Source organism: Azolla caroliniana, unplaced genomic scaffold (assembly GCF_043228905.1).
Source record: "Azolla caroliniana isolate FFs.n. ecotype wild unplaced genomic scaffold, voAzoCaro1.0.p SCAF_11, whole genome shotgun sequence".
NCBI lineage: Eukaryota > Viridiplantae > Streptophyta > Polypodiopsida > Salviniales > Salviniaceae > Azolla > Azolla caroliniana.
Window position 1 is genome coordinate 1,197,959 of NW_028230446.1, and position 13,963 is coordinate 1,211,921.

Sequence of the window (13,963 nt, forward strand, 5' to 3'; positions counted from 1 at the left end):
GTGCTTACTTGACATGGAACCCTATTGTACTGAACTATGAGGAGGACTACTTGATGAATCAAGATTAATCGAAAACACTCTTGCTTGAGGAAATAAGTAATAATAACATTACTAATCATAAACGCCCATGATCTTGGAAACTAGTAGTTATGAAGTTTTATAGGAAGGGAAAAGCACCTTGAAAATGAATCGAGTTGAGAAAATCTCCCCAATGATATAGCTTTGATAAATTTCGACAACTCCATGGATGGATAATCAAGCTGATTACTTGGCATATAACCCCCCAGAAACTCCATGGATGATGTATCAACACACGAATCATTCAACATATAATGTTGCTATGCAGTGTGGATGGCGATCCAATCAAGCCAGATTGATGGAAAACACGCTTGCTCGAGCATATAATTGGTGGTCATAAAACATGTCGAGCCTGAGGACTAGCCAGTGCTTTGAAATGCTGATGCGAGCAAAGAGGTGTCTGAAAGAAAACGAGTCGAGGAAAAGCACCCGGACACGAAGCAAGCCGAGAAGGAAGCGGAGAAGTCTAGGAGACCGGGAGAAACTCAAGGAAGGAGTCCAGGAGTCACAAACAAACACAAAAAACATCTCCTGTTTGTTGACCTTGTCCCCCCCACTACACTTGTTTTCTTGTACTAAATTTGCAGAAGATTCTCAGACACTTTGCAGACCAACATTTCAAATTTCCTCCCCCTTCCTCCTCTCTGGATCAGGTAATGCCTTCATGTTGATGCTCTGTTTTTCATGGTGCTCTGCTTTCTCCTTTCTGATGCTCAATTTTGTTTTTCATATACTCTGCTTTTTTATCTCTTATGCTCTGTTTTTCTCTTGGGTTCTTCATTTTTTGCATTTTTCTTCTTGTTGTGTGAATGAAGCAGAATAGGAAATTTCATTCATTTTCCTTCTCAAATTCTGGTTTGTCTGGATGAAACAGAGTAAATTTTGGTACATGTTTTCTTTTTGTGATTTGTTGGTTTTTTTAATGCAATTCAGAAGATGGCATGGCTGATTGATGGGAGAACATTTGCAAAGAAAGTGAAGAATCCAAGTTATGGAACCTGCAGAGACCATGTCTCAAGAGGAGTCCTCACAGAATGCCCTTCATGTGGCCATGGATTTGAACAGAGTGAGGTATGTAAGCATATAATAATGATGTATTTAGCTTTCTTCTTAAAAACTGGTTGTGGTCCATGCACCTGGTTCTTCCAAATCCTGTAGATGTAGAAATTCCAAAGCTAGATTGGCAATGTGTTTTACCGATGATTGTTACTGAGCTAGCCACCACTGGAGCTTTGACAGCTGCACCTGGTTCTTTACAAACAATGCCTTTGAATCAATCCTGTTGATGTAGAAGTCCAAAGCTAGATTGGCAATGTGTTTTATCGACAATGATTTTAACTGAGTTAGCCACACCCGGAGCTTTTTACTGAGTTTTTTTTAACTCTGTTCCACCAATTGAAACAGCTTCTTGCCTCAGGGCTGAGCTGCATTGTTTGTGGGAGACCCTCAGAGAGTGATCAGTCGAATAGGAATTTCTGTTGCCCATCTCTTTTTGGAATCTGTTGCTAGCAACTCCTAGTAAATTGAAAGGCGAGTGATAATCAATGTATATGATATGTATCATTAGTCCAACGAAAATGTAAAATACCCCATACTTTAACATAAAATACTGATCTTACGATGGAGCATGCTGTATGAAGGAAGACGAATCGAAAAAACTGTAGGAATGCTAAATTATGATAAATAGAGAACCAGTCCAGAAATAATGATAAAAGACTGAATTGAGAAATGATTACAAAGGATGTGCATAGCAATATACAGACTGAATTGTGATGCACGTATAGTTCAAGATCTCTATTGCATATATGTTGGCTCTTATTTTCCAAATTTTATGAAGGTGTGGCCAGGATTTCCTTCAGGAGTAAAATTTGATCCGTCCGACCGAGAGATTCTAGAGCATTTAGCGGCTCGAGTGGGAATCAGTTCAGCGAAACCTCATCCATTCATTAGTGAATTCATTCCGACAATCAATGTTGAGGGTGGCATTTGTTACACACATCCAGAAAAGCTACCAGGTAGCGGTTTCTTCCTTTATTATTTGCTTTTAGGGTGGATGTTTATGCAAATTTGACATTCCAAAGACCGCAACGAATGCTTGCATTCAGTAAACATGCTTTCTTTAGTCAATTTATCCAAGATTCCTTGCATAGACAGTTTGGTGCGAAGAAACATGAACGATATGATATCTATCTATCTATAAGACTTTCTTTCTCTCCTGCATCCCATTTTTTGTGAATGTGCTTGTGTGTGCAGTTTATTCAGTTGTTGGGTTGCATGAATTTATTCCTGAAAGCACATGAAATTCTTTGTTGCGGTATGTTCATTGGCAGTATCGAGAATCACAAATAGTTTTAAATAAACTCGATCAACGATCAAATTATATGAAAATCTGAAATTTAACTAATGCCTGTGTCTAGGAATTCGTCGAGATGGTGGTAGTACACATTTCTTTCATATACCCCCGAAAGCATATACGACTGGGTCTCGAAAGCGAAGGAAAGTCCAAACAAACGAAGGGGACGAGCTTCGCTGGCATAAGACTGGCAAGACAAGACCAGTAATAGAAAATGGGAAGCAATTGGGGTGTAAGAAAATCATGGTGTTGTATACAAGCAATGGAAAGCAAGCAAAGCCAGATAAAACGAATTGGGTAATGCATCAATATCACCTCGGTGTAGACGAAGAAGAAAAGGAAGGAGAACTGGTGGTATCCAAAGTGTTCTACCAAACACAACCAAGACAAACAAGCAAAGCAAATGACGATGACTTGGAAGGAACAGAGTTTGAACTTCAAGAGGGGCCAAGAAAGCATGAAGACTTTGAACTAACAGAAATCGAGGTTCCAAAAGGATCAAGAATGAATGAAGGCTTTGAACTAACGGAACTCGAGCTTCGAAAGGCATCAAGAAACAGTGAAGACTTTGCCGCACAAAGACAAGCTGAGGTTCTAGATGGATCAGGAAACAATGAAGACTTTGAGCAGACACAAGTAGAGCTCGCAGATGGATCTAGAAATGATCTGTCGGAGATTTCTATTGCATCACCAAACATTGATTTCATAGAGAGTTCGAATGTAGTTTCATTAAACTTACCAGCAACACCCAATGCCTTAGCCATTCCTCATGAATCTGAGGTATTCTGAATATGATGGTTCTCCCAACCTATATTCATTGTTCTCTATGATATATTGGTTGGACTTTTTTGGAAAATATTCTGTTCTATAATACACACTGCCTAGACAATGACCAATCTATTTATTTATTCTTCTTTGATGTGTGAAGGGAAATGGCCTTGACGTAGCTCAAATCACGGTAAAACTCGACAAGCAAGACAAGAAGAGGAATCATGCACAAATTCTGAGCGAATTTGATGAAGCCAGGAATGATGATACGATCAACGCGAAATCATCTCAAGAGGAACGCTCCTCGCTTTCGGATTCTCAACTATTCTCGGGTTCGCTAGATGCGGAGTTGCTTAAACTTCTTTGCAATGAGAACCTTAAAGCGTTAGGTGAAGGTGATGCTGTGAATGGTTTAAAGAACATTATTGCTGAAGCGAGCTCGAGCCAAGACAGATTTTCTCTTGACAAGATCTTCCTCGGGACACCGCCAGAACTATTGGTAAGAGCACAAAATAAGGAGATGAATTGGGTTTCTAATTTGTCCTAATGACTCAGAAATGTTATGATGTCTGAAAACTTGGTTTTTGTGATGTGTTTTTTCAACTATCTCAAATTTAATTTGATTCTTTTGGTTTTATTTTGAAAATGTACAAAGGAGTCATTGGTGATGAATTCTCAAGGCACTTCGAGTGAAGATTGGCTCGAGAAACTGAGGCTTTTCGGAGATTCACAACGAACTGATGATTTCAACTTGTCTGAATTCCTCCAAAATAGCCAATCTCAGCAATAAATGTTCGCCAAGATTACATACATCTCTCATGTTACTTTGCAAATTTGAAGCATTAGAACTTTTCTGTTGAGGCTCCATTTTGATTATATACATTGCCTTAGTTATGAGAACACTTTTCTATGCCTTTTCTGTTTCACTATACAATAGAGAAATACTGTTAAGTCTTTGCTTTGCAACAAGGAGATTCAAATCACACACACACACACACACACACACATGTATAGTAATGAGATATCAGAATTACTGTTACAAATGCTAATTGTTTCACATGATCAACATTTGTATATTCGAGAGATCATCTAGTGGTTTCACATTAGCATTGATAACATAGTCCAGAGATCAATCATATGGTGGTTGGTTTGAAAGCAATCAATGTCGATACAAAACTAAGAATTACGATGAAAAAGGAGTCTTTTGAGAATGAGCAAGGAAAATGCTTCTTAAGAAGGAGAAAGTGAATACATAGAGTTGATGATCAAGGGATTAGGGTTTAAAAAGAACCCTAATGGATATATAAATGTATATATACATCAGGATAAAGAACCAGAACATGATAATAGTCACAGGACATAATTGCATAAATGGCATACACATGTATATAGTTCCATGTCATAACAGAGCATAAGGTCATTAAGAACGTACAATGCAAAACAGGGAATAATAGAGTATTAGGGTTTAGGGTCTCTCTCTCTATATATAACACAGTTCATTGTAACATGAACTCACAAAAAAGCAGCACAAAATTGTGTATAGGGCAGATGGTTGTGTGCATCAACACACACACAGAAACACAAATACAAACACAAAGACTTTAGGCGAATCTCTGCAAGGAATTCATCCATGATGCCATAGCGTCGGAATCAAATTCCAGCTCTTCAATGCCATCTCTGAATCCGTTGATGTATGAAATGGCTTCAGAATCTAGCTCTAAATCCATCAGTTCAGCAGTACCAATTCCATTGGCATTGTCCTTTGCTTGGGGAATATTATGAGTCAAAATCTCTGATAGGAAAAGAGAGAAATGCTGATGGTCTTGGTCGATGTTAAGCTTACTTGACACATCATTCCCATGTAAAGGAGGCTGATAATCGGAAGGAATTTGGTCGGACTGGCCCTTTATTATTAGTAATTCATTCAATTTTGCGTCCTTCTTACAAGGTCGTCGCTTCACTGAACCTATAGATGAATTCCTTCGAGTATGAGATGATGATGATGGAGATAGAGATGATGTTGTTGATGAAGAAGAAGAAGAAGAAGAAGAGAGAGAAATCTCATGGACATATCTTTTGAAGCTTGATTCACGATGGGTTCCTTCTTCATTATCATCATCATCATCACGGCGATCATTATCATCATCATCATCATCAGTAGAGGAGTCTGTGGCATCAGGGTCTGTGCAGATAACACGGACAAGCTTGAGCTCAGGGATATGGCAGGGCTCTTCTCGTGAAGAAGAAGAAGAAGATGAAGAAGAAGAAGCTGCCATGATTAGCAGAGTGAAGAAAAATGAAGAAGAAGAAGAAAGTTTAAATAAATCAAACAAAAATAAACAATTGGAAAATAAAATAAAAAAATGAATAAAAATAATCAATTTCATGAATAACTAAATAGACAGATAAAATAAATGAATAAAATAAGTGAATAAATGTATTAATAAATAAAGTAAACTAATTATATGAATAAATAAATAAAATAAACTAATTACATGAGTAAATAAATATAAAAAAAATAAACTAATTACATGAATAAATAAATAAAATAACCTAATTAAATGAAGGGAAAAGTACCAGGATACCCCTCAAAGTTCGTCTTCTTACCAGAATGCCCCTGGAAGTTCCAAATTTACCAAACTACCCCTATGTCCAATTTTCCCTTAAATGAATAAGTAAACTAACCTAATTATATGAATGAAAATGTCAAGAACGGTCCTCCTCTTCCCTTGACTTTTTAATCCGGAAACGGTCCGAAATTTGGGTTTCGGAAGTGTGCATGGCCCCGACCGATTTTGCTTCGACTACTCGAAGTTGGAGTTGGACTAGTTTAAAGAGTCAAGTGTAGTCGTTTGAACACCTCTCTCTGGTATCTTATGTGATGTCAGTTTCCCCGTCCACTATCTGTCCCGTAGGAAATTGTCTGCCCCGAGATTTCGTGACCTGCTCGGGAAGTCGTCCTTCCTACTCTCATGATGCTGTTGGAAACATTCTTTATACTCATAAGCTCTCGTGGCATCATTGACGATCCAAATCGATGCAACCATTCATCTATTTGTATGCATGTCGTATTGTTGGAACTCGACCCCCTGGAGTGTGTGTGTATGTGCATGCGTTGCCGTCAAGTACGTGTTTGTGCACGTTGATGGGATGGGCACAGTTATATTGCTTGTAATATAATGCACCTGCTAAAAATAAGTGTCTACAGTTGTGTGCTTCCCGAGACATTGGCATGCCCCCTATTATATGCTTCCAAATGTGTTGAGATTTTGCCCCACATCGAGGTTTCTTGACAGTAATATCATGCGCGTACTAGAAAATGTATTTTCTATTCACGTTTGCATGCGTTTTGTACGAAGGGGCCAATTTAGTAACATGTACGACTTGTTTCACGTGAGGGGAAGGACGCATAACTTTTGCCTGACTGAGTGAACATTCATAGGGTAGCATGCTCGTAGAAAACACATTTCCATGGCCCAAATATATCATCAGATAACAGAGTAGGTCGATAATTTCCCCATCTCCATTCAACCCTCTTGACCGCCAAAACTAGATTCCTCCTTAAGCATGTGATGCGAATGAATTTTGGCACCTTTTCTTCACCCTTATGTGAACTGACATTAGACAACGTGTTGGGTTTTGGAGGGCCAAACAAAAAAAACTTACGAACATTTTACATCGTGTCGATTTATGGAGAAACCAAAGTGTTGGAGTTTCGAAGCACACACATGCATGTACATCTCAAAGCATGCCATAATGAGATGTCACACGTTTGGAATAGTGTATGAGATTGTGCACGCCTTTCTGTATCTCTCGAAAATGACCACTCCGTCACTCATGCACTTGCCTTTGAATGAACACAATTGGACATTCAACAAATTGACCATTTCAACATCCTTCCCTCAATGTTCATAATGACCAAGGTGTTAATTGGAAGTTATTTACTCATTTTACCCAACCTTTTTATCCCTATACCCTCGTAAGAAAAGTGGCATTCGAGTTCAAATCACAACCTTTTAATTCGGGAAAGGCTTTAAAAGTTTTCAAAGTATCTCGTTACAACTGGAAGGCTATTTTTCTCTTACATGAATGTTGCCACATGATCCTAATATATTTAAAGCTCAAGCCCATGTAAAATGAGGACGAGTGCTCAGTAAAATCTCCACTTGGGGTTGAGAAATGGCTTATTTCTTCAGTCAAACTAAGTGTTCATGTCTACTATTGCAAAAAACAATATCATAACTTCTTTCAAATAAGCATGTCTTGTTTTCTCACTAAGCTATGGTGCAAGAGTCCGATTGTGATTCAATTATCCATATAAGGTAATTACACCTATTGTAGTAAGGTTTGAGATATAAATCCCGTTGAATAAGATGTAAATAACATGTAGTAAATTTGAATCACGAAAAAATGACCATTCGAAAACTTTGATGGAAACGAGCATCTTCAACAAATTTTATTTTTAAATTGAAAGACATTTTGTACCCAACAAGTAATACATACATATGTACAATTTCCTTCTTTATTCAAATTCGTTATGCTTATGTTTTTGTCTTGTATTGATCGTGTGCTTCATTCATGACCTATCCAAATAGTTAGTTGTTTACGAAATCTTGGAATCCATGGTTGGTTAGAATAAACAAGTTATTCAGGTTCTCTATATAAACTTGATATCTTATATATATTTTCAAGCTATAAAATGTACTTTCAAAGTATTTATTTAGCTAGCTCACATGGTAGTGAAATGTTGTACATGCATTGCTTAAATCAATTATCATTATATTAATGATTTAGACTTCTCACAACCTCTCTTTTGCGCACACATTTGAGGTATATTGGTTAAAATGTACCTCAAAAATATGCTTGAAATGAAGGAATCAATGCATGAACTATCAAATATATGTATTACAAGCATGGATGAGGCTTTGCATCGTGGGATTATTTTTTTGACAGGGAATTGATACTAATGTGATTGGGAAAGGGATAAATGACATTATTTTACAACACTCATTCTAAGAAAATTTGGGACACAATGTCAATGGCTCACACAATGGCTGGGATAAACTCGTAAGTAGGGGATTTTGAAATGTTGGAGATCATAATAGAAGAGGAAAGGATGAACAATAATCCTTACCTTATTGTTAATAGATTAGAAAAAGAGAAACCTTACACAAATGTTACATATTCCTACAAATTCAATCTAGCAAATCGTCGCTTATAGGTCAAACGTCTTTCCTTTCTAGAATTCTTAAAAACATGTTGATTGAGTAGCCAAGATTGTTCGTTCAACCGTAAGAATTGGTTTCAAGCCACAACAACTTGAGTGAAGATTCTAGTTTGAGATCATGAACTCTACTATGTAGCGCGATGGGCCACAACGATGCTAATAAAACGTAAATGGTCTCTAAATAGTTGCCATCGTGGGGTTTTGCAAGCTTCACACTTCTCAAGGAGGAATATAATGTCTTTCAAAGAGGGATTGGTCTACAACCATGTAACATGTGCATACTTTATATTCATGTAATTCATTTATATTTCATGGAGTGTCGCCAACATTTCCATTGGCGTAAGTGTGCAACGGGAATGTAGAATTCCATTCAAAAGAAGTAGACTAAGAAATCACAATAGAGGTCAACTAGGTCAATTACTTTGTTTAATTTGAGTTGCGATAAATTAATCCAAAGAGCTATTTGAAATGACTACTTTTTGCCTAATCTAAGACTTGTCCCTTTATTGGATGACATTGTTCCACCACTTGGTAAATATAACAAGAAGTAGTAGTTGATCAATGATCATTTCTTGTTAATGCTTATAATCAAGTTGTTAGTTGCAATATGACTAAATAAAGAAGCAAACCATATCTTATTCTCATTCATTTATCTTCTCTCTCTAATATTGATCACATGTTGTGTGTGTGGTAAAAGCACACCATTAAATTAATTGTATGTAAAATCCACTTCTTACAACACTTGTAGTGTCCTCAACCTATCTATCCTATCCTATGTAGGGAGAGGGACGTCTTGTAATGCCACTAGAAAACCTGAATATGCATTTGAGGAAATGATCCCCACATGCTTTAACTTCCAGGAATTTCACATAAGAATAGCTTTCAACTTCTTCATTTATGCTTTCACCCTATGTCTGCCATCAAACATGAAAGCATTACACATATTCCACTTGTGTTATAGTCTCCAATTTCATAAAAATTGGAACAATACCTTCATCTCGTCATTTGGACCATTTTGAACATACAGTGAAAAAACCCATTGTTGAGGTCTCAAATAACAACAGGTTAAAACTTGTTAAACATATGATAAGTACCTCCAAATGATACATGCTATAAGACACTTAATAAACCTATGTGTACCGTCCTCCAAAGGAATGGTGCAAAAGAAACAAGTGCCCGATCTTAGTCCTCGTCTCTCTCTCTCTCTCTCTCTACTCATTGAGTTTGGTCCTACAATGGAAAACACTTGTAAGGCAACCACAAAGTTGGGGAGTATGATCGTTAATGAGTCTAGATCATGAATATTTCTTGATGTCAATGCAATAAACTCAGCCACAAGGGACAAAATGCTTATGAGTCACTTGATTTCTCTTCAAGAAACCATAAACAAGCAAGGTGAAGAGATTAAGACACTATTGAAAGAGAATGCTGAGTTCTAAGTTGTTGTCATCGAGAGTGAAAGTCTTAAGAAAATGGCCGCAAAACTTGAAGATGAAATTCAAGAATGTAAGAGAGCTTCTTTTCAAATAAATGAGCACCTTAACAAGATTGAGTTACATGAATCATCAAAAGAAGAAACAATGCACATGATGAGGCGGAATGTAAGTGAGATGAAAAATGTTGGCACAACGAAGTCATGGGCTGACATATGTGGTGGGGATCTGGTATCAAAATAATCTATTATGCATGTGATGAATCAAGAGAAGAATATATAAAGCATAGATGTTTGAGAATTGAAAGAATGTGAACGACGATGAAAGAACATTGTCATCCATGGGATTAAAGAGGAGAGTATGGAAACATTGGCATCCCTTGGAAAGGCCATCAATGAATTCTTTAACATGCATTATGGTATGTTGGAAAACATGTTGTTGCCCACTTCGGAGAAAGGCCAATTGTATGCATGATGATAGATGATACCAAGTGGAGGATCATGTCACGACACAATGACGTCAAATATGTAGCTAGTGAGGATTGAACTTGCAACCTCACATCCACAAGACATCATGCTCAACCATATGGATATGAGCACATATTTATATAATAGAGTATTGTATATTCTAGCATATAATATACATTCTAGAATATTCTAGAGCCTTTAGTGTATTCTAGAAATATTGTATGGTGTATTCTAGACGGGTATATTCTAGAGATACTTAATCTCAGAACTTGTATAAATACTTTTAACCTCCTTGGTTCCTTTCAGGGGATTCAACACCAGTCATTGACACATCAATGTAGTATTCTCGTTTCGCCCCATCTTGTCTCTTTGATCTTTATCTCAGTCTTCATTCTCTTTTGTCATTCTCGAGTTTCTAGCCTCATCATGTCTACGTCTAAGTTCACAGTTCGTCGCTTGTATCCCCATCATCCATGCTCCGTCCCAATCCGCGGTTGGTGTGTTTGTGACAGTTTCGGTTGTGACCCCCACTGGAACTAGAAGATGAGCGATCGAAATCAGTCCTCGCCAAAGGAAAGTGGCACGGGACTTGAACTAAAATGAAAATGGAGTGCAAGAGAGCAATGATATGATCCCCACCAGGAAAGTGAGCGGTTGTGATCCCCACAAGAACTGAGAAGGTGAGTGATAGAAAGCACTGATCAAAATCGTGATGCAAAATGATACCTATAAATGATAACAAGTAGTGTTGATGAAGATGAAGGTTGGGTGAAGAGGTGCTGAAAATGATGATGTCGAAGACAAGGATGTTGATGACGGTAACTTTGGATGCAAGGACATTGATGATGGTAACTCTAGAAGCAAGGGCGATGACGAAGATGGGTGATGCTTCTAATTGGAAGGGATTCAATGTAACGGACGTACACAAGGGCAAGGACAAGTAGGCGAGCTCAATATTAACAAAGAGAGAAAGATAGATATATAGATAGAGAGGAGCATAGACAAGAGAACAAGAGAGAGAGAGAGGGTAGACAAAAGAGCGAGAACTAAATTATGCTTCTGTAACTGGTGTTGTTCACCTTAATTGTAATCAAGATGCACCGAAGTATTTATACAAGAATGTGGTGTTATGCATGTAAGCTAGAAACATCTAGAGAATGCATGGAAACTTCTAGAGAGTGCATGTCTATGCATTCTCTAGAAGTTTCTTGAAAGTGCTAGTGATTAACTTACAATGTAATAAGTTGAAACTTATACAATATAATAATGCATGGATGGAATGTAGCTCAATTGGTAAGGTTGCCCAATAAGACCAAGAGGTCATGGGTTGAACCCCCTACATTCCATCATGTCTATGACATTATCCTCCCTCTAAGGCCGCCTCTTGGGAGTCGCGGCTGCCTTATGTGGGTATCGTTGATGAAAATCACGAATGGCCTCCGGATCATTTTGTAAATGTGTAATTGGTTCCCATGTGGCATTCGAAATGGGGTAACCTTTCCATAAGACCAAATATTGGAGCTGTCGACGACGATATCGAGAGTCGAGGATTTGGTCAACCTCATATTCTTCGCCTGTTGACAATTCCACAGGTGGTGGTGGAGGAGGGTGTCGTCCTGGAATTCAAGAAGGATGGTAGAGTTCGAGGGAAACGTGAAAAACATCGTGAATCCTGAATGTTGGAGGAAGTGCTAACCGGAAGGCGACTGGGTTGATCCGCTTGATGATATGAAAGGGGCGTAGTCTTATGTAGTCCAATTTTGCACAAGGACGTGTGGTGGCGATGTGACGACGTAACAACCAAACCATGTCCCCGATTGCAAATGTCGGTGCAGCTAAGTGATGTCGGTCCGCTTGATCTTTATAGTGGTCACCAGCAACACGGAGCTCCAAGAAGAGGTCACAATGTACATCGTGTAAAGCATGGGCACACGTCTCTGCCGAAGGATTGACCAAAGTTGCAAGTATCGAAATGCTGAAACGAGGGTGAAATCCATAGTTTGCAAAGAAGGGGGAAACCTTAGTCGAAGCATGGATACTATTATTGTAAGCAAATTTTGCCATTGCAAGGAAGTCCACCCAATCCTCCTATTGGTAGCTCACGGTACACCGAAGGTATTGTTTGAGGATTTGGTTGACTCACTTTGTGTGTCTATCAGTTTGAGGGTGGTATGTTGAGGACAAGTTGACAGAAGTCTCGAATGTTTGTAGAAGTCATCGCCAAAAGTGGGAAATGAACTGAGAACCTCGATCAGAGGTGATATCCTCAGGTAAGCCTTGTAATCGAACAACATTTTAAAGAAAAAGATCAATTGTCTCTTCCCCGGAAATTGTTTTGGAACATGGAACAAAGTGAGCCATCTTCGAAAACCGATCGACAATGACTAGCACCGTGTCATGTCCACCAACCAGAGGGAGGTCCGTGATACAAGCCATGGATAGAGAGACCCATGGTTAACGTGGAATTGGGAGCGGGTGGAGAAGACCATATGGCCGATGGTGAGGCATTTTGGACCGAGCATACATCACATGTCTTGATAAATTCCTTGACAAATTTCCAAGGTTGGGGCCATCAAAACCCAAAAGTGGCCCCAAAGTGGCTGGCAAGAGGATCCTCATGACAGTTTTGTAGAACCCGTGTACAACATGATCCTTCAGGAACATACAAGAGATGATTACGATATAGTAACCCATCCCGGGTTGTAAATTGGTTGAGATATGAGTTTTTCATGTCCAGAGATGGGTCATTAATGCGGTCCATGATTTCTTTGGCAAATGGGTCTGACACGGTTGCTGTGGCGATCTCGTTGAGCAAAGAATCATCATGTAACATGCAGGTGGCGAACATTTGAAGTTGATCGGGCGGCAACAAACAATGGGATTGTTGTGAATATGCATCATCTCCTAGGCGCAATGCAAAATCAGGTCGCCAAGAGAGAGCATCAACTTTCCCATGTTGAACTCCAGGTTGAAACAAGATCTCAAAGTCGTAGTCGGCGAAAAAAGATGACCATCGAGCTTGCGTCCGATTCAATGTCTGATTGGTGGTGAAGTAAATTAGATTTTTGTGGTCGGTCAGCACCTGGATGCGATGTTGGGCCCCAACCAAATAGGGTCGCCATTCGGTGAAGACAGATATGATTGCTGCCAGCTCCTTGTTGTAGACTGGATAATTGATTTCTGGGGCGGTAAACTTCTGAGAGTAGAAGGCAATAGGACGTAGTGTACCCTTGTCGTTTGGTTGGGACAAGACAGCTCCAATGGCAAAGTCGGAGGCATCAGTTTTGACTTGGAAGGGCCTTGTGGGATCGGGGTGGACCAACACTAGGGCTGTGAGAAAAGCTACCTAAGAAATGGAGTATCTTTTCTTGTAAGGATGATTAGAGGTTGTACGAAAGATGAAAAACCATTGATAAATCGTCGATAGAAATTTGTAAAACCAAGAAATGATTGTACGTCTTTCAACCAAGTAGGGACAGGCCAATCGGTGATTGCCGCTACCTTGTGTGCATCCATTGTGATCCCGGAGGGTGAAATCACGTAGCCTAGGAATTCAACAGAGGTTCGATCAAATTCACATTTCTCACTTTTGGTGTAAAGTCCATGTTCCCAAAGTTTGGATAGGACCAATCGGACG

The 13,963-nt window shown here is 38.9% G+C and overlaps 2 protein-coding genes across 3 annotated transcripts; one reads left to right on the forward strand and one right to left on the reverse strand.

Moving 5' to 3' along the window:
• Nucleotides 1-636: 636 nt before the first annotated feature.
• LOC147857540 (uncharacterized) lies at nucleotides 637-4,153 on the forward strand. Of its 2 annotated transcripts, none has more exons than XM_087327533.1 (6): nucleotides 637-731; nucleotides 1,012-1,149; nucleotides 1,916-2,093; nucleotides 2,496-3,211; nucleotides 3,360-3,698; nucleotides 3,855-4,153. In XM_087327533.1, the coding sequence occupies exons 2-6, from the start codon at nucleotides 1,015-1,017 to the stop codon at nucleotides 3,987-3,989; spliced, it is 1,503 nt and encodes a 500-aa protein (XP_087183659.1). In that variant the 5' UTR covers nucleotides 637-731; nucleotides 1,012-1,014; the 3' UTR covers nucleotides 3,990-4,153. The 2 variants fall into 2 exon arrangements, with proteins under 2 accessions (XP_087183659.1, XP_087183658.1); XM_087327532.1 differs by lacking the exon at nucleotides 637-731 and adding an exon at nucleotides 747-765.
• Nucleotides 4,154-4,327: 174 nt separating this feature from the next.
• Nucleotides 4,328-5,475, reverse strand: LOC147857541 (uncharacterized). The gene has a single exon (XM_087327013.1). It carries the CDS (start codon nucleotides 5,473-5,475, stop codon nucleotides 4,801-4,803), a length of 675 nt encoding a protein of 224 aa, XP_087183139.1. The 3' UTR covers nucleotides 4,328-4,800.
• Nucleotides 5,476-13,963: the final 8,488 nt, after the last annotated feature.

Coding starts and splice junctions, on each gene's coding strand:
- LOC147857541 (XM_087327013.1), bottom strand. CDS start 5,475: ATGGCAGCTTCTTCTTCTTCATCTTCTTCTTCTTCTTCACGAGAAGAG.
- LOC147857540 (XM_087327532.1), top strand. Junction 1,150..1,915: donor ATGGATTTGAACAGAGTGAG/GTATGTAAGCAT, acceptor AATTTTATGAAG/GTGTGGCCAGGATTTCCTTC. Junction 3,699..3,854: donor GGACACCGCCAGAACTATTG/GTAAGAGCACAA, acceptor AAATGTACAAAG/GAGTCATTGGTGATGAATTC.